General features: G+C 54.8%; 2 protein-coding genes across 3 annotated transcripts; one reads left to right on the top strand and one right to left on the bottom strand.

The window, feature by feature from the left end:
• Positions 1–1,743: 1,743 nt before the first annotated feature.
• Positions 1,744–6,309, bottom strand: ZNF526 (zinc finger protein 526). Of its 2 annotated transcripts, XM_072607890.1 has the most exons (3): positions 5,403–6,309; positions 4,890–4,995; positions 1,744–3,537 (listed from the first exon to the last, which is right to left on the bottom strand). In XM_072607890.1, the coding sequence occupies exon 3, from the start codon at positions 3,532–3,534 to the stop codon at positions 1,798–1,800; it is 1,737 nt and encodes a 578-aa protein (XP_072463991.1). In that variant the 5' UTR covers positions 3,535–3,537; positions 4,890–4,995; positions 5,403–6,309; the 3' UTR covers positions 1,744–1,797. The 2 variants fall into 2 exon arrangements, with proteins under 2 accessions (XP_072463991.1, XP_072463992.1); XM_072607891.1 differs by lacking the exons at positions 4,890–4,995; positions 5,403–6,309 and adding an exon at positions 4,077–4,277.
• DEDD2 (death effector domain containing 2) lies at positions 5,118–15,059 on the top strand. Its single transcript, XM_072607896.1, has 5 exons — positions 5,118–5,260; positions 6,721–7,100; positions 7,923–8,033; positions 9,141–9,275; positions 12,944–15,059. Exons 1-5 carry the CDS (start codon positions 5,133–5,135, stop codon positions 13,339–13,341), a joined length of 1,152 nt encoding a protein of 383 aa, XP_072463997.1. The 5' UTR covers positions 5,118–5,132; the 3' UTR covers positions 13,342–15,059.
• The last annotated feature ends 4,726 nt before the right edge of the window (positions 15,060–19,785 follow it).

The following is a 19,785-nucleotide window of genomic DNA, read 5'->3' as shown; positions in this document are numbered from 1 at the left end:
ACATCTTAAATTCAGTATATCCCAAACTGACCTTGTCATCTCCCTGATCCTCTGTCACGGTAGAGGGCAGTACCATCCTCCCAGACCCTCAGGCTCCCAACCCAGGAGTCATATTCCAAGCCCTGCCCTGGTGCAGGCCTCAAGGCCTTACCCCGATCTACTGCCAGACTGATCTTCCTAAAGTCATCCCGTTGCCCCAGCCATCCAGTCAGCCCCAATGGATGACTCCCTGCCATCTCCATGAGGAACCCTATTAGGCTTTTAAATAAAGACCTTTATGGTCTCCATGTAGGGACAGTGTCCCCTACAAGACCCTGAATCTCACTGGCCGTGCTCGGGCCTGGCCCTCTCAGCCTCCTGGCTCCCTTGATCTCCCACCAGGCCAGTGCCTTACGTATCCCCAACTGATCCAACATGTGTGGTTTCAATGGGTTCGTTTGCCCATTGTTTCCCCTATGACTGTGCAACTTGGAGGCAGACAGCCATTTGCCTTTTTTTTGTATCCCAGTGCCAAGCACATAGTAGGCGTTTAGTAAATGCTTGCTGACAGACCAGGTGACTTTTCGAGTTTTTCTTTATGCGATGGCATTCCTGGGCTGATATTTGGCAATCCTAGGACACTGCTATGGAGGTACTCAATGTCAAAGGAGGTGCCTCTGGGTGGCTCGGATCGCCCCACCAGCCCCTGGAAGGTGGGCTAAACATGTGGATGGAGCAATTCTGTTCAGCTGCCTGTGTGTGGTGGATTCCTTGGGTTCCCTTGAGTGCATTCTGCCCTGTAAGGTTTCCTTATCTGCTTAAGGGCCACTCAGTAGAGCAGAAAGGGACAGTCAGAGGTGGGTTTTTGTCACAAGGATGACCTGCTCAAGTTGCCAAATGTGAAGACTTGATTTCCTGCTCTGGAAAATGGGAAAGCCATCTGCCTGCCCTCCACCTCCCATTGTGTTGGTAAGGTTAGGACTTCATGGTCGACCTTCTACCAAGGCAGATGCTCTTGGGAGCTCTCCCTCTCCCCAAATGCAGATTTAGAATCCAGTTTCTTACTCTGCTGCGCTTGTGAGCTGGTGCCCCAAAGGGCACAGGATTGACCGGCTGGTCATTCATCAGCAAGGATAAAGGGGGAGGGGGCAGCATTCACATTTTTGGTTTTTGTTTGGACTAGGCATCAAAAGCTCCTGGTAACCTTGGGGGGATGGGCAGAGACGAGAAGGTGGACCACACCACATCCTATGACCTGGGGATGTTCCACCTGGAGAGGGGGCAAGGGGGCAGCAGGGAATGGGCTGCCCTGGGTAGTCCAGCCAGGAGAGCTGGCTGACCACAGGTCGGATGGCTGATTAGACACTTGTGGGACAAGGTGTGCTAGTGCTAAGATTCTCTGTAGGTCATTGTGGATGCTTTTTGGTATCCTGTGGCCATGCAAGGGCCTTGGAAATCAGATATCACAGGGCAGCTAAGGACTATGACCACCACAAGGCCAAAGGACATCCATCTGACCTCCAGGAATGTCTCCTCTCCCACATCAGGTATGGAGAAATAAGCTCTGCAGTGTGAGCAGTCTTGGTCGCCCAGAAGCTCAACATCTGAGGCAGACAAGAGGAGCTCACGTTTGGCTTCCACAAAGGTCCCTGAATTCTGGGAGCCTTCATTTCCTGACCGATAAAAGGAGGGGTTGGCATGGTCTTCTCTCCTTCTCAATCTATGATTATGTGGAGAAGCCAAATCTCTACTTCATTAGCATAATGACATTAATGCAAACGCATTTATTAAGAACCCAGCCCGCCCTGTCTTAGCCTGTCACACAAAAGCAGCATCCAGGTGTAACAACCCGCCAGCCCCCAGTGCCACCTGGCATAGCTGCAATGTGTCCACCAGAGCAAGGGGCTGTGAAGTCTCAATGATAGCAATGGTTTCGCCCAGTTCTGTGCACATGATGGTCTGCTGTGGGGCTGGGGGGTTGGGGGCTGCCACAGGTCTGGGCTGGGGTTTGGGCTCATCCTGCCCTGGATGGCTCTGCTGGGAGTGCCGCTGCCCAGCCCGGCCCGCTGTCCCACAATGAGTTGCCCCCTTCCCGCACAGGCTCCGGACTGAGGCCAGACGAGCTTGGAGACGTGAGGCTCGGGAGAAGGCTGCAGACCGGCTGTGCAGCTGCCGGTGCTGCTGCAGGTTGGAACTCTGGGTGAAACGCTTACCACAGTCGGGGCAGGGGTAGGGACGAGCCCCCGTGTGGGTCAACTGGTGGCGGCTGAGGTTAGCTAGTGAGGCGAAGGTCTTCCCACAGGCATGGCACTGGAAGGGCCGCTCTCCTGTGTGTGTACGAAGATGGTTGCGCACGTGGACCAACTTCTTAAAGCCTTTCCCACAGACCCCACAGCGGTGCCGCCGCTCGGGTGGGGAGTGCACGGCCCTCCGGTGCCTGGCTAACCGGGCCGCAGAAGAAAAGGCCTTGGCGCAGTGCGGGCAAGACAAGGTGGCGGGGGGCAGTGGGGGTGGCGGTGGTGGCGGTGCAGGAGGTGGTGGCGGGGGTGCCCCACTCTTGCCTGCATGGGTCCGCCGGTGGTAGAGAAATTTTGTCATGTTGCTGAAAGTCTTACCACAGGGGCAGCGGTGGAGGGGATTGGCCGTGTGGGCCCTGCGGTGGGCAATGAGAGTGAGCTCTGTCCCAAAGCCCCGGCCACAGTCCACACATAAGTAGCGGGCCTCGCCCCGGTGCAACCGAAGGTGCTGCTCCAGGGAGGAGGCTTTCTTGAAGACTTTGGAGCAGGCGGGACACTCATGGGTACCCCCAACGTGGGCACGGCCGTGGGCCAGGAGACGGTTGGCAGAGCTGAAGCCACGCTGGCACTGGGCACAGCGATGGAGGGCTGTGGCCGGGGTGTGGGTCGCCCGCCGGGGTCGCCGCAGCTCCTCCCCCGGTCCCCAGGCGCCCTGGCCATCGCTGCACTGGTGGAGGTGGATGGCTCCCTCATCCTCGGCCACCGCCCCCTCCGTGCAGGGGCCCTCCTCCTCCTCCCCTCCATCAGCCTCTTCCTTCTCTAGGGAGGCAAAGTGGGTGCCTTGGTGCTCCAAGAACTCCTCGGGGGTGTCCAGCAGCTGCGCACACTCGGGGCACTCGTAGGGGTCCATCGTGGCTGCGGGCGAGGGGGGCGCGGGCTCTGCCTCCTCAGGGGCAGGGCAGGCCTCGCAGTGGGCCAGCCAGAGGTCAGGGGACAGGAAGAGCTCCTCGCAGTTGCCGCAGTGGTACTGGACCTGCCCCTGAAGGGGGCCGATGGGGGGGTCGGCGTCCTGGGTGTGGGCATCCTGGTGGGCCAGCAGGGCCTCAGGCGACAGCAGGAGCTCGGAGCACTCGAGGCACTGGAAGTGGCCGTCCTCGGGCAGGGCGGCGCCGGCTGCAGCTGGGCGGCGCTCGGGGCCAGGCTGGTGCTGCTGCTGGTGCAGGAAGACCTCCTCCAGGGTGTTGTAGAGCAGGCCGCAGGCCGAGCAGATGTACTGGTGCTGCAGCAGGAGCGGGGCGCCAGGACCCGCCCCCTCCATGGCCTGCGTGCGGGGCGAAGGGGGGCGCTCAGAGGAGCCCCCCGTCCCGGTCATCCCCTCCTGCCCTCCACCCGCGCCGGGCAAACTGAGGCAGGCAGGGGCAGGGACTTCCCCGAGGTTCCACGGCGCCCCCTCGCGGCTCACTGAAGCCCCCAAGCTGGAGCGGGGGCGGGGCTCAGGCCCCGCCCCTCCTGACCTCGGGCCCCTCCTCTCCGTCTCCAGGGCCGCAGCTGCCAGGGGCTGGGACTCGGCTTGGCCCAGCTGGGGGGGCTCTCCTCCTGGGGGGCTCTCCTCCTGGGGGGGCTCTCCTCCTGGGGGGCTCGGCTCGGGGGAGGCTCTCCCCCAACTGCTCTCGTCTCTTCTCTCAATCCTTCCTCTCGGGGTCTCTCCCTCAATGTCTCTCAGAGTCTCGTCTCTGTCTCTCCTCCCTCAGTGTGTCTCCCTCCATGTCTCTCTGTGTCTCTTGTCCGTCAGTGTCCCTCTGTCTCTCTCGCCCCCGCCCCGCTCCCCCTTCACCGGGCTCCTCCCCGCCCCCTCCTCACCGCCGTTGCAGCTCCCGTTATCGCCACCGCCACCGCCACGACCGGAGCGCACCCCGCACCATCGCCGCCTCCCATTGGACGCCGCGGGACCCAATAGGCGCTGGGGCGGGGGCGGGGCGAGGCGCACAGGGGCGGGGCTAACGGGAGTTCCAGGAGGCGCAGGCGCGAACTTCTCCCAGGACGGGACTGAAGGGGAGAAGGGCCTCAGGCGCAGGCGCAGGCGGACCAAAGCTACTGGTTTTGTTTTGCGCCACTAGGCCGCGCCACGGTGCCCGGAGCGCTGGGCTTGGAGCCAAGGAGACCAGAGTCCTGAAGCGAGCCCAGATGGGAGCTGTGTGACCCTGGCCCGATCACTTCCCCGGTTTGCCTCAGTGTCCTCAAGTGTGAAATGGCACTCGTAATAAGCACCTACCTCCCAGAGCTGCTGTCAGGGTCAGAGGAGAGAAATGCTGTTTCCCCGCCCCCCCTTCCTTTCTCCTTCCAAAACTTATATATAGGTTGGTTTTGTCCTACTGCGGAGGACAAGCGTGCTTGGCTTAGAGTCGGAAGACCTGGGTTCGAATCCTGATTTGCATCCTTAGTGCCTAGGTGACCCGGGAAAGCCACTGCTCCCCAAGGTCTCTTCCTACTTGGCATCTATGCACCTCCGCCCTACCCTTTAGCCCCACCCTGGGTCTCCACCCCAGACGTAAAGAGAGGATTAAGTAAGTGGTCATTTGGGGAGCAGCTGAAGCCCAGGGGCAGGGGACCTAATTCACCCGACTCTGGCTTTGCTGGGTTTGCTTCTCTCTTTATTTCTTATCTCCTCCTTACTTTACGTCCGGAGTACTCGACATCCAGTAAGCGTTTAATAAATGCTTATTTGACTTCTAGTTGAAGCGACTTGGGGGTGGGGCACAGCTGTGCCTGGGTGCAGCCCCTAAAAGGAAGGAAGTTTGTGTTTAGGGAGGCTGGGGACAAGCTGCCCCACCCTGTGACTGACGCCCAGACCCGGGACCAATTTGAGTCTGCCCTACCGAAGGGCCCCCTGCCTCCCTTTGGGAAGGGGGGGTGGAAATGAGTCAGGGTGGGCGGGGACAGAGGGGACCTCCCTCCCCTCTTCCGGAGTGCCCACAGCCCTCCTCCCTGTGCCCGGGGCAGCTGCACCGAAGTAGCCGCAAGCCACACATCTGGAGCCTTGGCAGGTATGAGGACCTCCCCTTCCCAATCCGTGCGCCCGCCAGCCCCAGGTGGGACAGGTAGGGGCCTGGGGGGGTGGGAGGAGAAGGCCTAGGCTGTGCCTAGGCTGGGGGAGGGCAAGCTTCTCCGAGGAAGGGGCTCTTCCACCTAATTCTGCGTCCCCAGCGCCAAGCGCAGTCAGGTACGCATCAAGTTCTTCACCAGCGCTGGCTGACTGATTGATTGATGATAGGTAGACTCCGCTGGGCTTTTCTCCCCCCTCTGTTTCCCAGGCAGTATTCTGTCCAATAGGGCGGTGTTTATGTCTTGGGGTTTGTCAAACCCTCATTGCTTTGGGGGCTTGTTTACGCGACTGGTCTCCTTTTAAATCGTGCTTCTGGGTTGGCCGAACAGAGAACTTATACTTAGGAAGACCTGAGTTCAAATCCGACCGCAGGCCTTTTCTAGCCGCTTCAGCTGCCCCTGCCTCAGTTTCCTCCTCTGAGAAGTGGGGCTGATTGTCGGCGACGTTGTCCGCGGGCTGGCCTGGGGATTCGGAGGTAGGCAGGGATGCCCTTGGGTCCGATTCCACCAAGCACCGCCGGTGGACGGCGCCGAACCTGCCCATTCGTTTTGGCTGTGGGCAGGAATGCCCTGGGGGGGCACTTATGCGGCGCTTTACGTATGCCGCTTCCCCTCCCAGGTGGCTGCTCTGTTATCCCCGTTTTATAGGGGAGGAAACTGAGTCCGAAGTAGGATTTGGAGTCCGGTCTTTGTTATTCCCAACTCCCAAGGGTCTTGCAGGGAAGGGGGGGCGCTCAGACGCGGGCCAGGCCGACCCGAGAGGAGGGTCACCGGGGCCCGAGGAGGGGCTGGGCCCCCAGTCACCCCATCCTCGGGAGGAAGTGGCATCAGCCTTAATTTACAGTTGACGAAACTGAGGCCCAGAGAGGGGGAAGTGACTCGAGGCTGGGAGGGGCGGCTTTGACCTCAGGTGAGTTCAGGTGTCCTGGGGGAGAAGCCCAGTCTGCGTCCGCATCCTCCCCGCCTGCTCTCCGCACGCGCATGCTCAGCGGACCCTCCCCGGCAGGTGTGGGAGGGGACGAGGGGCGGGCAGGTGCACGAGGAGAAGACCCGTTGCGCCTGCGCAGAGCTAGCCTGGGCGCCCGCACCTGCGCGGGTGAGTGGCCGCGGGAGGAGGCGGCGGGGCGGGGCGCTCGCGGCGCAGGCGCGGTTGCGGAGAAGGTACGAGAAACAACCCCGGCGCTGCAGCCGGCGGGAGGCTCCCGGCGGACGCGACCCCCTGGGGCGGGCCGGGGCGCGGAGAGTCCGGGCTGGGCCGTCGGCCTGGGCCGGAGGGGGCCGCAGGGTTCGGACGGAGCCCCCGGGACGTGGGAGGGGCCGGGGGGTGCCCGCCCGAGCACCGGGGCAGGTAGCGGCGCCCTCCCGGAGGCTGACGGCCCTCCCCCGCCCCTCTCTGTTCCAGCCCCCCTCGGCCGCGGGCTCCCCCAGACATGGTGGGGCCCCGGGGGCCGCGCAGCCCCTGCTGGGAGGAGGATGCCTGCCTGGACTACTACGGGCTGCGGTCCCTGCACCGCGTGTTCCAGGTGGTGGGCGCCCAGCTGACGGAGCAGGAGCTGTCCGTGCTGTCCTTCCTGCTGGCCGAGGCTGTGCCCGCGCCCCGGGCCGGGGAGCCCCGTCCGGCCCCGCTGGGGGCCCCGGCCCGCTCCGGGCTCGAGCTCCTGCTGCAGCTGGAGAGGAGCGGCGGCTGTGACGAGGCCCAGCTGGGGCCCCTGCGGCAGCTGCTGCGGGTGCTGGCCCGCCAAGACCTGCTGCCCGGGCTGTCCCTCCGGCGCGCCAGACCCGGTATGCGGGGGCCCTGCGGGGGCTGTGCGGGGCGGGAGGAGACGCGGGACCGACGGGGCCCCTCCAGGGTGAGGGTTTGGTCGGGGAGGGGGGTAAGCCGCGGACGGAGCCAGCGTCCAGTCCCAGCAGGGGCCGGAGGGACTCCGGAGGTCATCCTCCGCTGGCCTGAGGACGGAAGCCGGGTGCTCTGTGGCTCTTGGTTCAGCAGGAAGGAGGAGGGGATGGGAGAAGATGAGCCAGGCTTGGAATGATGGGGGATGCTCTCCTTTTTGGAGCAGGGGGCGCTTACCGGCTTGGGAAGGAGAGCTGTGTAGGCATCTCTTGGGGAAAGCCCAGAGGGTGTGGGCCAGCTAGGTCATGGGGTTCTGGGACTTGGAAGAATAGGAGATGGGTCATGGGGTGAACCTTCTCATTATATTATGGAGGAGGCCTGGCACAGCCAGGCTCTAGACCCAGGGCCTCTGGCTCTAACTCAGTGTTCTTCATACTTTAACCAGCACCAGGACCCATGTTCCCAGAGCCCTGCCTCTTCTCTTTCTCCACCATTATTCCCAGACCACTGACGGTCTTCCCCATTTTAAGCCAATGTTGTCTCTGGCAGTCATGGCTCTCTGCCTGGCCTGGAAATGGGGGCATCAGCTGGGCAGGGGAATGGGCAGCTCCAAGAAAATGGATATCATTCTGGGCATGGGGAAGTTCAGACCCCACTTGGAGGAAGGCTGTGGCCTGGGAAGAGGCACAGGGCCCAGGGATGGATGGGTGGGGGAGCTTTGGCATCTGGGCTGGAGTTGCCCAGTGACTGTCTCCTTTTCCATTCTTCAGTGTCTCCTGAGCGTTATGGCTGTAATTCTTCCGGGTCAGACGTGGAGAGGCCAGAGGGTAGCTGTCTGGGCTCAGCCAGTACAACTTCCCAACAGGCTCAGTGGGAGGCAGGTAAGCCAAGCAGAGTGGGGTGTCTGACTTTCTGGGTCTGTGTAATGGGGTCTCTGCAGCTGTTAATGAACTGATGTAGTATGATAGATAAAATTTACTTATTGAAATATTGGTATTTTAGTAGTGGTGTGGCATAGTGAGTAAAAGACTTGGGTTCGAATCCTGCCTCAGATACTTATAGCTTTGTGACCCTGGGTAAGTCCCTGAATGTGTCTGGGCCTCAATTTCTGCACTCTAAAAGGAAGGGATTGGACTCAACCCCTAAAGTGCCACCCAACTCTAGCTCAATGATCCCAGGAATATTTCTGGGCTCACAGGCTGGAGAATCAGTTCAAATCCCAGCTCTGAAGTAGTTGCTATTATGGTTTTATTTTCTTTGTAATTCTTAGATTGTGGGCAGCACTGCCCCTGGCTCCTACAAGCAGCAAAAAACAGTGTCTTGGATTTAGAGGAAGGGTCCTTGCTTTCACAGGGGCAGCTAGGGGGTGCCATAGTAGATAGAGCACTAGGTCTGGAGTCAGGGAGACTCATCATTCTGAGTTCAAATATGGTTTCAGACACTTACCCAGCTTTGTGACCCTGGACAAGTCACTTCATCCTGTTTGCCTCAGTTTCCTCACCTGTAAAATGAGTTGAGCAGGAAATGGCAAACCACTTTAGTATCTTTGCCAAAACCCCAAATGTGGTCATAGAGAGTTGGGCAGGACTGAAAAGCTCCTGAACAAAAAGTTTGCTGCTTTCCTTTCCCGTTATTTTCTGGCTCATTGCAAGGCTCTGTTCTCCTGCCCTCTCAAATTTCCCAGCTTTGGTTCTTCACATCTTATTCCTGTGTCTCCCACCATCCTTGGTTTTCTTCTTACCTTGCCTCAGTTTATGTATTAGGAATAATAATCCCTGTTTCTCTAGATTTCCCTTAGGACATCCATGAGAATGTCACTGCCTGCTCCCTAAATGGGATGACAAAGTTATAGAGGAAGGCCAGCTGGTCCAGCCCCCTCATTTACAGGGAGGAAACTGAGGCCTGAGGCAGTGCTTTGTCCAGGGTGACACAGGCAGCTGGTACCTGGGGAAGGATTTGAATTTTGCCTAAAGCCCTTTGTCTGGCAGGTTCACCTCCTGGGAAGAGGCAGAGAAGAAGCCTGGGCCGCTCCAGTGCTGCAGGAAGGCGGCGGCGGGGTCCCCAGGGAGCATCAAGGTCCAAAAATCCTGGATCGTCTCCTGCTGCAAACAAAGTGACCTGTGGTGAGGGCTATGGGCTGAAGGGGGCAAGGCTGAGCAGGGCACTCATTGCTTCCCACACCCCTCTAGCACTGGAGTTCTTTGAGAGCTCGGAATGCCTGATTTGGGAACCGAGCATTTGGGGGGAGGGACAGGCGGGGTTATCCAGTTCTGTCGGCCTGAGTGGTTTAGGAAGGCCATTGATGGAGCCCAGAGCCGGGCAACCAGGGGGGCCTCAAGTCTAGTCTAGTATGTAGTCTTCATGTCTGAAGGAGCTGGGAACATCTGGCCTGGAGGAGGCAGTGGGATTGGGGTATGAGAGCTGTCTGCAAGCACCTGAACTGAACAGCTGTACTGTGGGAGGAGGTTACATTTTTCTGTTTGGCCCACAGTGTAGAGGCAAAGTCAGTGGGGGATATTACAGAGTGAGAGGCATCTGGATGTGAGGGGGGGAATAACAAACAACTTCCTAACAAGTTCAGGAGTGGAACGGGAGGGAGTGAGCTCCCTGGCCCTGGAAAGCTTCCAGCCCAAACAGAGAAGGGCCCTTTGGCTGGCTGTAGGCAAAACCCTGGGGAGGTGGGATAGACGGTGTTGAGGTCACTTTGACCTTCAAGATGCTGTAATTATGTGAAATCGGAATACACAGTACCAGGGGAGAAATGAGAGATGGAAGAGATGGGAAGGAAGGGATGACCCCTTCCCCTGTCACATAGTTACAGATTGTCAGAGCTGGGAAGGGCCTTGGAACAAGGGATGTCAGGGCTGGGAGGGGCCTTAGAACAGAGACTGTCAAGTCTTTAATCCCTAGCCCAGTCCTGTTTTTTTGTCAACTCCTGACTATTCTGATCATTCATCCCCCAAACAAATGATCTCAAGGGTCTCAGAGAGCAGGACATGGGATGAGAGATTCCTTGGCTCCGAGTCAGAAAGCTTGGGTTCTTGATTTGCTGTGACCTTGAGGGGAGTTTTCTTCCTCTACAAAAAAGGTTGTGTGGGTTAGGTAGTTTTTAGTGTCCTTTCCAGATCTGATGGGCTGGTGTCTGTGTGTGCATGTTCATGCCAGTCGTTAACATATATTAAGGGCCTACTGTGTGCCAGGCTCTGTGCTAAGTGATGGGGACTCAAAGAAAGGTGGAAGACAGCCCCTATCCTCAGGGTTTCATAGTCTAGTGGACACAGTATGTAAACAACCCTGTACAAAGCTATGATCAGGATGAATTGAAAATAACCAGCTATGGAAAGGCACCAGAAGTAAGAGGGGTTGGGAAAGACCTCTTAGAGACGTGGGATTCTAGCTGGGACTAGAAGGAAGCAGGAGAGAAAGCACTCCAGATTGGAGGACAGCCAGAGAACATGCCGCAGACGGAGGGTCTGGTTAGTGGAGCAGCTGGTGTCATGGTGGATGTTTTGGGGAGAAGGGTGTGAGAACACTAGAAAGGGAGGAGGAGGTAGGTTATGAAGGTTTGTGGAAAAGCTGCCTGGAGCATTTAATATTGGCTCCTGAAGTTTATTGAGGGGGGGAATGTGTGACACGGCTGGACCTGTGCTTTAGGAAAGTCACTTAATTGGCTGAATGGAGGGATGGGTTGAAGTGGAAGAGACTTGAAGCCAGCAGAACCACCCCCCAATTCCTCTTGCCCCATAGCAGGCTATTGCAATAGTGAAGTGATGAGAGTGTGCACCAAGGAAGGGGGCAGTGTCAGGACAGAAGGGGGTGTATTCAAGAGACAGAGATGAAATTGACAGGCCCTGGCACCATATTGAATACAAGGAGGTGGTGAGAGATGGTGAAGAGTCCAGGGTGATTCCTAGGTGTGAACCTGAAGAATTAGCAGGATGGTGTTCTCCTCCAGCACTAGGTAGGAGAAGGAAGAAGGTTTCAGCAGGGCTGGCCTCAAGGCTGCAGGTAGGAGAAAAGATAAGGTCAGTTTTGGACATGTCGAGTTGAAGATGTCCCTCCAGTTCCATGTATCTAATTGACAGTGGAAGATATGGTGTTGGGGCTCTGTAGAGAGGTCAGAACTAGAGAGAATTGTCAGTATGGGAATGATAATTGATACCATGGGAGCTGAGGAGATAACCAGGGGAGGAGAAGAGGGCCAGGACAGAGCTCTAGGGTCACCAAGGGTCAGAGGACAGGATCTGGAGGAGGATCCAGTAGAGGAGACAGAGAGGGAGGAGGAGAGCTAGGAGAGGGATAAACATGAGAGGCTCCAGAAAGGACAAGAAACCCATGGATGGAGAACAGGCTGTTGGCAGTGAAGAGATCGTTAGAGCCAGAGAGAAACGCTTCAGATGATGAGAGGGAGGGGAGTGGACACATATCACAAAGGGCAGAAGAGCTGTAGGAGGATGCTTAGTGGGAATGGAAGGATCAAGGGAGGGTGCTTTTGGCATGGGGGAGACATGGGCATGTTTGTAGTCAGTGGAGATGGAAAAATTGAGAACAAGGAAGAGTCTATTGGAGGAGATGGGATGGGATCATTTGGACAAGTGGAGGGGTTGGCCTTGCTAAGTAAGTCGTCATGTGTGATGGAGGAGAGAGGGAAAGGTACCTGAGTGACAGGAGACGAAGAAGGAGCTCATGCCCAATGACCTCCATTTTCTCTGTAGAATATGAGACAAAGTTCTTAGCTGAGAGAGTGAGGAGAGGAAGAAATGAAGAGGTCAGAGTGTGAGAGAGATCAGCAGTGAGGGCCCAGGTGACCTTGTGCAACATAAAGTGGTAGAGGCCAGGCAGAACGAGGGCCTGGTTTGGTTCAGCAGCTTGCGTGTAGGAGTGATCCTAGGCTGAGGCTTGGTGGGGCAAGATCTAAGCTAGGATAAGGGGAGAAGACGGGTACCAAGTTGAACCAGTTCACCAAGGGGTGGAAATGGGGAAAGCACGAGAATGATGTGAGCAGGGTTTGTTGGTTTGGTTTGTTTTGATGGAGGAAACCTGAGTTTGTAGGTAACAGGAAAGAAGCTAAGAAAATGAGAGATTGAAGATGAGACAGAATGATAGGGCGCTATTCTGAAGGATGGAGTGAGATCCAAGGCCCAGAGAGTCTCCATAGCCAGGGGAAGGGCCGTCCCTCTCAGCTTGGAGCAAAGGGATAAAAAGAAGGTGGTTTTCGATACAGTGCAGGGGAGATGAAGGCACCCCCAGCAGTTCCCAGTAGAAAACGGGATGAGGCCGTGTGCTGAGAGGGATGTAAGGGTGGGCTCCAGAGAGGAGAGCCACTGCAGAAAACGTGAGAGAATCTAGGGGGAAGAGAAGGACATCCGTGCTGCAGGGAGGGAACAGTTGAGAAGAGGTGGAATGATTTTGAAGTGGACCTGCCCCCCCAGGAGTAGGAGTGGAAAAGGCAGATGGATAGAAGGGGTACCCCAAGGTTCAAGATGGGTGGAGTGCAGAAGACAGAGGCTGAACTGATTAAGTGTTGGGTTCAGATTATGAAAGCAGCAAAGGGAGAGCTTGGGGAAGATGGGAGAACCAAGAGGGATGGAAAGACTGGAGGCCATGGTGGGTTCAGAGCACGGGCCACTGAGAGGTAGGAGGAGCACGGAATCGTAAGGAGACCCTGGAGAGCAGGGTTCCATCTGGATGAGGGAGACAATCTGGTGCTGTGGGCAGGAAAGGCGGGAGCAGGGGATGGAGGAGGTAACAGACCAGGTCTCAGCCAACATCATCTCTTTCTTCCCTGCAGATATCCGCCTCCGAGTACGGGCCGAGTACTGTGAGCACGGGGCAGCCCTGGCTCAGGGTGTGGTGTCCCGGCGGCCCCAGTCAGTGGCCCGCCAGCTGGACCTGTTTGGGCAGGCCATGGCCGTGCTGAAGTCCAGGGATCTGGGTTCTGTGGTGTGTGACATCAAATTCTCCGAGTTGTCTTACCTGGATGCTTTTTGGGGGGACTACCTGAGCGGGGCCCTGCTCCAGGCCCTTCGTGGTGTCTTCCTGACCGAGGCTCTCCGGGAGGCTGTGGGCCGGGAGCCAATTCGCCTGCTGGTCAGCGTGGATGAAGGGGATTACGAGGCTGGCCGTCGCCGCCTGCTGCTCCTGGGGGGCCGTCCCCCCGGGGGAACGCAGACCCTGCCACCACGCTGACTCTGGACTCTACCCAGGGCGCTGCTGGCTGATGCCCTTGGACACCCGGGGAGGGGGTGCTGCTACCCTCCCCCAGATACCACCCTTCTCTGACTCCTTTATGGGCCAACTAGGATGTCGGAGAGAGAATCCCCTCCTTGCTGTGAGTGGGCTTGTGGGGCCCACAGTGCTGGAACCCATCCAGCTTGGGGTGGGAGGGGGAGGAGGAGGGGTCTTTCCTCTGTTCTCCCTTCTTCCCATCAAACCTGGGATATCTCTACCAGTGACAGAAGAGTGTATATGCAGGAGTAGCTCATGTAGACCTTTTTTCTTAGGCCCACAGCTTCCCTAGCTCAAGTCCACAAGGCTTTCCCTGTACCGAACCCTAGCTGGGCCTATAGTGCACATCTTACCCAAAGACAGGAACACCCCAGCCCATGGCCCCTCCCATACAGATTCCAGCCTTCCAGCCTGTAGCAGGATTCTAGGAAGGGCTGGTTATGTCCTTGGCCATCTCTGCATGTGAGCACAGGGTTAGAGCAGCTGGGACTTTGGAGACCATCTAGTCTAACTCCCACATTTTACAGGTGGGGAAACTGAGGCCCAGAGACGACAGAAGGGTCTGGATCAAGGTGATGGGAATTTAGTCAGGACTTTGATTCTCATCCAAATCCCATGCCTTTTCCATTGGTCTACACTGCCTCTGGTAGAGGTGTTTGTAGAACCACACCCGAGTAGGTGTTCTCCACTCTCCTGTAGGAGGTGGTGTGGAGTCCTAGCCAGAACACTGGACTTGGGTCCAAATCATGACCCTGACATTTAGCCTTTCACCTCCTGAGCCTGTTTTCCTATCTGCAAAGGAAGACAGTTGGATTCATTGGCCATGAGGTGCTGGAAGAGAGGAAGGTCACATTTTTGGTTGATTTTTGTTTCTGTGACAGGCTTTGCAGCCTTGGGCAAGTTCTGTCCCTACACAGGGAAATGGCACCAGTTGTATGACATACAAGTTGTTTGGATGGCTGGTAATGGCGAGTCAGGGGGATTCTTGACTCAGGAAGACAAGAGTGGGTAGCTGGAAACCACAAGCTGGGCCCTGAAGAAGGTCTAGGATAAAATTCTGACTCTGTGACTTCAGAAAAGCTAGTGTTCTCTAGGTTTCAGTTTCTGCATCTGGAAAATGGGCTCTGTACATAAACACTTGTACTACCAACCTCCCACATCCCATGAATGTTGAGCTAGAGATGCCGATTGTCAGGCTAGGGCCACGTGCCCAGCCTGCTCCTGCCCCTGATGTGGACCACGCACCCAGTGTGGTCTGGGCACCTCTTAATCTTGGTAGAGGAGCTTCCAAACCAGCTTGTACCAGTCTGTAACCCAAGCAAGTCCCACCCTGCACCTTAGTGAAATCTCAGGTCTGGTCTCTGTCCCTACATCCAGGGCAGTTTAGGTGGCTCTACACTGTCCTCCTGAGGAAGGCACAGAAACTTCAGGTACATGTTAATTTTCAAAGTGACATCATGAAAGGTGGTTGGTTTGGTTTTTTTACACCCCCTCCCCACCTTGTCCCAACCCCTCCCTCCCAAACATCCAGCTAGCATCTGTGTGTGAGGGGAGGGAATGTAGGTGCCTGGACCTCAATGGGTACTTGGAAATATGGTTGGGGAACCCTGGCAAGTGGAAGAAGAGATTACTGATCTCAATAAAGAGGAGGCCCAGGCGAGGCCAAGCTAAAAATGAAAGACATTTCTGTTTCTTTCGGTGTGGGGGGATATTAAAACATTGGCTATTAGCCACCAAAGAGACCTGAGCACATAAGAATATCAGAACTGGGAGAAGCCTTAGAACAGAGAATATCAGAGCTGGGAGGGATCTTAGAACAGGGGATGTCAGGGCTGGGAGGGCCTTAGAACAGAGACTGTCAAGTTTTTAATCCCTAGCCCAGTCCTGTGTTTTTGTCAACTCCTGACTATTCTGATTATTCATCCCCCAAACAAATGATCTCAAGAGTCTCAGAGAGCAGGACATGGGATGCGAGATTCCTTGGCAGGAAGTCAGTCAGAAAGCTTGGGTTCTTGATTTGCTGTGACCTTGAGGGGAGTTTTCTTCCTCTACAAAAAAGGTTGTGTGGGTTAGGTAGTTTTTAGTGTCTTTTCCAGATCTGATGGGCTGGTGTCTGTGTGTGCATGTTCATGCCAGTCGTTAACATATATTAAGGGCCTGCTGTGTGCCAGGCTCTGTGCTAAGTGATGGAAACTAAAAGAAAGTAGAAGACAGCCCCCGCTTTCAGGCAGTCTAGTGGACACAGCATGTAAACAACCCTATACAGAGCTGTGGTCAGGAAAACTGGAAATAATCAATAGAGGATGGGCCCTGGAATAAAGAGGGGCTAGGAAAGGCTTCCTGTTCAAGATGGGGCCTTAGGTGAGACTTGGAGCCAAGGAAGTCAGAAGGAGGTAGAGCATTCAAGGCCAAGACAGCGGATTTTTCAAGAAACCATGACTTCAGGAAAGCGATGCTGTAACTTCCAAGTGAGTTGAGTTGAAGTGAGGAAGGACTGCAAAGTCACCAGTCTCACTTTCTCAGGAGCCATCTGGGTCCAGGGGTGAGATATAGATCAGGACAAGTGAAGATGGCCCTGGAGCCAGTGGGAGACCTTGACCTTTTTAAGCTAAGGTCTTTCCCAGGTCTCACTTTGACTGAGGCAACACCCATTCAGTGATTAAGATTAGGGTAAGAAATGAGCCAAGGGATGGCTCCTTTCACCTAATCAAAAAAAAAAATCAGTCTGGCAGAGGAAGACCCTCTGGGTTATGGCTCAAACAGAAACAATTACTATTTACATTCACTCCGAGCCATGTTGGGGTGGGGGGGCTCCACTAAACAATGACTACTAAGTGGGGCTTGGGCTGGGCCCTATTGTTGGCCAATCAGTGAGAGCCAGAGTGCTTTGGGTTTAAAGCATGATCTTTAAGAAAGAAATCTACCCTATAAACCCAAAGATATCTTGCTAGGTTTCAGGCATCAAAATTTATAGTCCTTTGGGCACAGGGTCCCCAGATAAGGGTATGATACTCTATGTAGACAAAGGGAGAGGAAGGAGGGGAGGGAAGGGAAGGAAGCTGAGTTGCCCAACTGGAACTGGTCCGTTGGGTCTCCAGTAGGGGAGTTCATGCTACTCACGGTTGTTATTTGTCCTGCATTCTCAAAGAGGGCCCTGATATCAGGAAGGTGATGCCATGACTTGCAAGTGAATTGGATTTAAGTGAGGGAGGGCTGTGCAAAGTCATCAGCCTCATTTAATCCTCCAGAGCCACCTGGGTCCAGGGGCCAGAGAGAGATCAGGACAACTGGAGAGGGACCCCCAGATTGAGGTGGAGAAGACTCATGGCAGCAGGCTGGCCAGGGCTGTGTTTCAGGTGTGAGGTGGTGAGGCCCTGCTGCAGGGTGGGGGCAGTCACAGAGGAAAGAATGGGGTAGAGAGGAGTGATATTACAAAGGTCTTGGCCATTGATTCAACATGGTGGAGGGAGTGAGGGTAAGGAGTTAAGGATGAGGAGCTGGGTGACTGGGGGAAGGTATTGCCTTCTACAGTAATAGGGAAATTAGGAAGTGGGGGGAAATGGGAAGATAGGAAGAAGGTTTGGGGGAAAGATAAGGAGCTCGGCTTTGGACATGTTGAGTTTAAGATGCCTGAAAGGCAGATGCAGACGCGAGACTGGAGGTCAGTAGAGAGCATCGGTCAGATAAGTAGGATGGAGAATCATAAGCATAGAGGTGTGTGGGTGGGGAGGGCTTGGTTGGAAACCAAAGAGGGAGTTAAAAACTGGAGTTTTCATTTTGCTGCACTCCCACAGTGGCCACCAGGTGGCGAGTGACACATGGACATTTTGGACGCTGGTGTCTAAGAGAGTGAACTGGGGAGAAGAGAGCCTGTGGATCCAGAGGAAAAAACTGACCATCAGCTTAAGTGACTTGCCCAAGGTCTCCCAAGTGGGAATTTGCCAGAGCTTGGTCCTCTGACTCCAAATCTCGGATTTATTCCCATCCCAACAGTCTTCCTCCTTTGGTCATTTCATTTCTGTCTTAAGGGTGTAGTAGGTGCTTGGGCCAGGGGAGAAGGCAGAGTTGTGCATTTTACAGACTAGAAAACTGAAGCCCTGAGAGGGGAAGAGACTGGTCCAAGGTCACGCCTGGAGTCAGAATAGTGAAAGATCAGAGCTCTAAGGTACCTTAGGGTATAATTTGCATTTCTATAATGCTTTACATAGTCTATAAAACACTTGCCTCAAAACAACCCCATGAGGCAGGCGGTGTGTACCGATTAGGAAAGTGAGGAGCTGAGAAATGAGATTGCTAATGTCTGCTTCAGAGACCTGAACCCAGTTCTCCTGAGTCCATGGCCACTACATCTCACTCTCTCTACGCAGAACATCAGAGTTGGAAGGGACCTCAGAAGTCATCTTATCCAATCCCTTCTTTTTATAGATGAAGAAACCAAGCCCCAGAGAAGTGAGATGGCCTCTCCCAAGTTCTACAGATCTGGAGTCTGCTGACTTCAAATCCATGACTCATCCAGACCAACCACCTTCATTTTTCAAATGGGGGAACTAAAAATTCCCAAAGAGGGAAGTGACTGTCTCAGATACTTCCATAGCTAACCCTAGCCCTCTGCCTAGGACAGGACCAGCATTTGAACCCAGGTCTTTTGATCCTGACGAGTCCTTAACTCTCTCATTCTTCTCCTCTATTGGTCTTTGGTCACTCAGTTCTCTCTTTGTCTCAGACCTCTCTGGTACCCCAGTGCTGTATTTTATCCTCTTATTTCCCACTTCCTAGTCCCTTGATTTGGTCTAGTGGTGCCTTTCCTCAGTTGCTGTGCTTGGGTTAATGATCCTTCTCCCACAGGAGAGCCTCACTATTGATCAGGACCTGGATTCTAATCTGGACTCAAATGAGCTGTGTGTAATTCTTTACAATCTTTTCTTTTTTGGACCTGAGCCCTCACTGAAGATCTCCTCCCAAAGCATTTGTACCTTCTAGTCCTGGAGAGTTACCTCTGGGTATTGGGAAGTGAGGCCTTGAGCCCATAGGAGGCAGAGTCTTTCTGACTCCACGGCCAGCTCAGGGCACTTCTCTGCTAACTTGAAAAGTGCCATGTAAATGTTAGTGATATGGCCTGGAGCAGGATCCAGCTGCCAAGTTGGTCAGCCTGGAGAACCTAGCTCAGTCGCATCTATCTGGGTCAACAATTTCTGAACCACCATGGGCTAAGACAAGGAATGCCCTTGACAAACTTCCAGAGGAATGGCAGAAGCTGTCCTCACTCTTCTTTTCCATTCTGCGTTTTGGTTCCCAATACCAAATCCCCGCCCGGGGATGATCTCCCATTTCTCTTCTATTTGTTTAGCTTTTGGGTACTGTTTTCTTCTGGTAGAAGGTAAGTTTCTTGAGGACAGGGATTTGTGTTCATTTTTGTTTTAGTATCTCTATTACCGAGCATGGAGCCTGGCACATGGGCTTTAAAAATGGCTGTTGAATTGAATCTGTCTCTAAATAAGGGGAGGTAGTGAAAAGTGTCTTGGATTTAGAGTCATGGCTTCAAATGGGCCACTGGGTGGCGTCATGGTGCACAGAGAACCAGACCTGAGGTCAGGGAGACTCATCTTCCTGAGTTCAAATTTGACCCCAGATACTTCCTAGCTGTGTGACCCTGGGCAAGTCACTTTACCTTGTTTGCCTCAGTTTCCTCATCTGTAAAATGAGCTGAAGAAGGAATGGCAAACCACTTCAGTATCTTTGCCAAGAAAACCCCAAATGGGGTCATGAAGAGTCAGACACAACTGAACAATAAATGCCAGGCAATGTGCTAAACATGGGAGAATACAAAGGAAAGCTTCTGCCACCCTAATCCAGACCTCATAGGTTATTGCTCTAACGAAGTACCCTGCCTTAGCCAGGCTCACTTCCTCAACTCTTCATTCTCTTTCTTCACCTCCACTCTTAACTTGGAGCCTGGTCATTACCCACCTCCTGGTCTCAAGCTCCTGCCCCAAGTGGGGGGCCAGCTTCTCTCTCCCAGGCTCAGCTGCTACCTTCAGTCCTCAGTCACACTCTTGATCGCCAGAATCTTTCCTACCTCCCAAGATCCCCTCCCCACTCTCCCTGCCCCTTCACCCCACCCTATGTAGTCCCTTCTGTCAGCAGGACCAGACTGCCACTAGCCTACAGAAGTGTTACCTGTTATTATTAATTATTAATAGTAACATTAATTAATAATAATAATCAGCTTAAGATTGCACCTGTCTTTGTAGCTGCCAAATCACACTGTTAACTCATAGTAAACTTGTAAACTAATAAAATAAGATCTTTTTCAGACAAACTGCTATGTGTCCATGCCCTCCTTGTGAAGTTGATTTTTTGAACCCACATGTAAGACTTTACATTAATCTCTATTGAATTTTATCC

The sequence above is a fragment of the Notamacropus eugenii genome, chromosome 5 (genome assembly GCF_028372415.1).
Source record: "Notamacropus eugenii isolate mMacEug1 chromosome 5, mMacEug1.pri_v2, whole genome shotgun sequence".
Lineage (NCBI taxonomy): Eukaryota > Metazoa > Chordata > Mammalia > Diprotodontia > Macropodidae > Notamacropus > Notamacropus eugenii.
Note: the sequence above shows the minus strand (reverse complement) of the source record. Positions and strands in the feature narration are given on the sequence as shown.

Excerpts from the sequence above, each read along its gene's own strand:
- ZNF526 (XM_072607891.1), bottom strand. The coding sequence starts at position 4,151 with ATGGGAGGCGGCGATGGTGCGGGGTGCGCTCCGGTCGTGGCGGTGGCG. Across the intron at positions 3,538-4,076 it reads TAACGGGAGCTGCAACGGCG|GCCATGGAGGGGGCGGGTCC; the intron begins GTGAGGAGGGGG and ends CCCCGCACGCAG.
- DEDD2 (XM_072607896.1), top strand. The coding sequence starts at position 5,133 with ATGAGTCAGGGTGGGCGGGGACAGAGGGGACCTCCCTCCCCTCTTCCG. Across the intron at positions 7,101-7,922 it reads CCTCCGGCGCGCCAGACCCG|TGTCTCCTGAGCGTTATGGC; the intron begins GTATGCGGGGGC and ends TCCATTCTTCAG. Across the intron at positions 9,276-12,943 it reads TGCAAACAAAGTGACCTGTG|ATATCCGCCTCCGAGTACGG; the intron begins GTGAGGGCTATG and ends TCTTCCCTGCAG.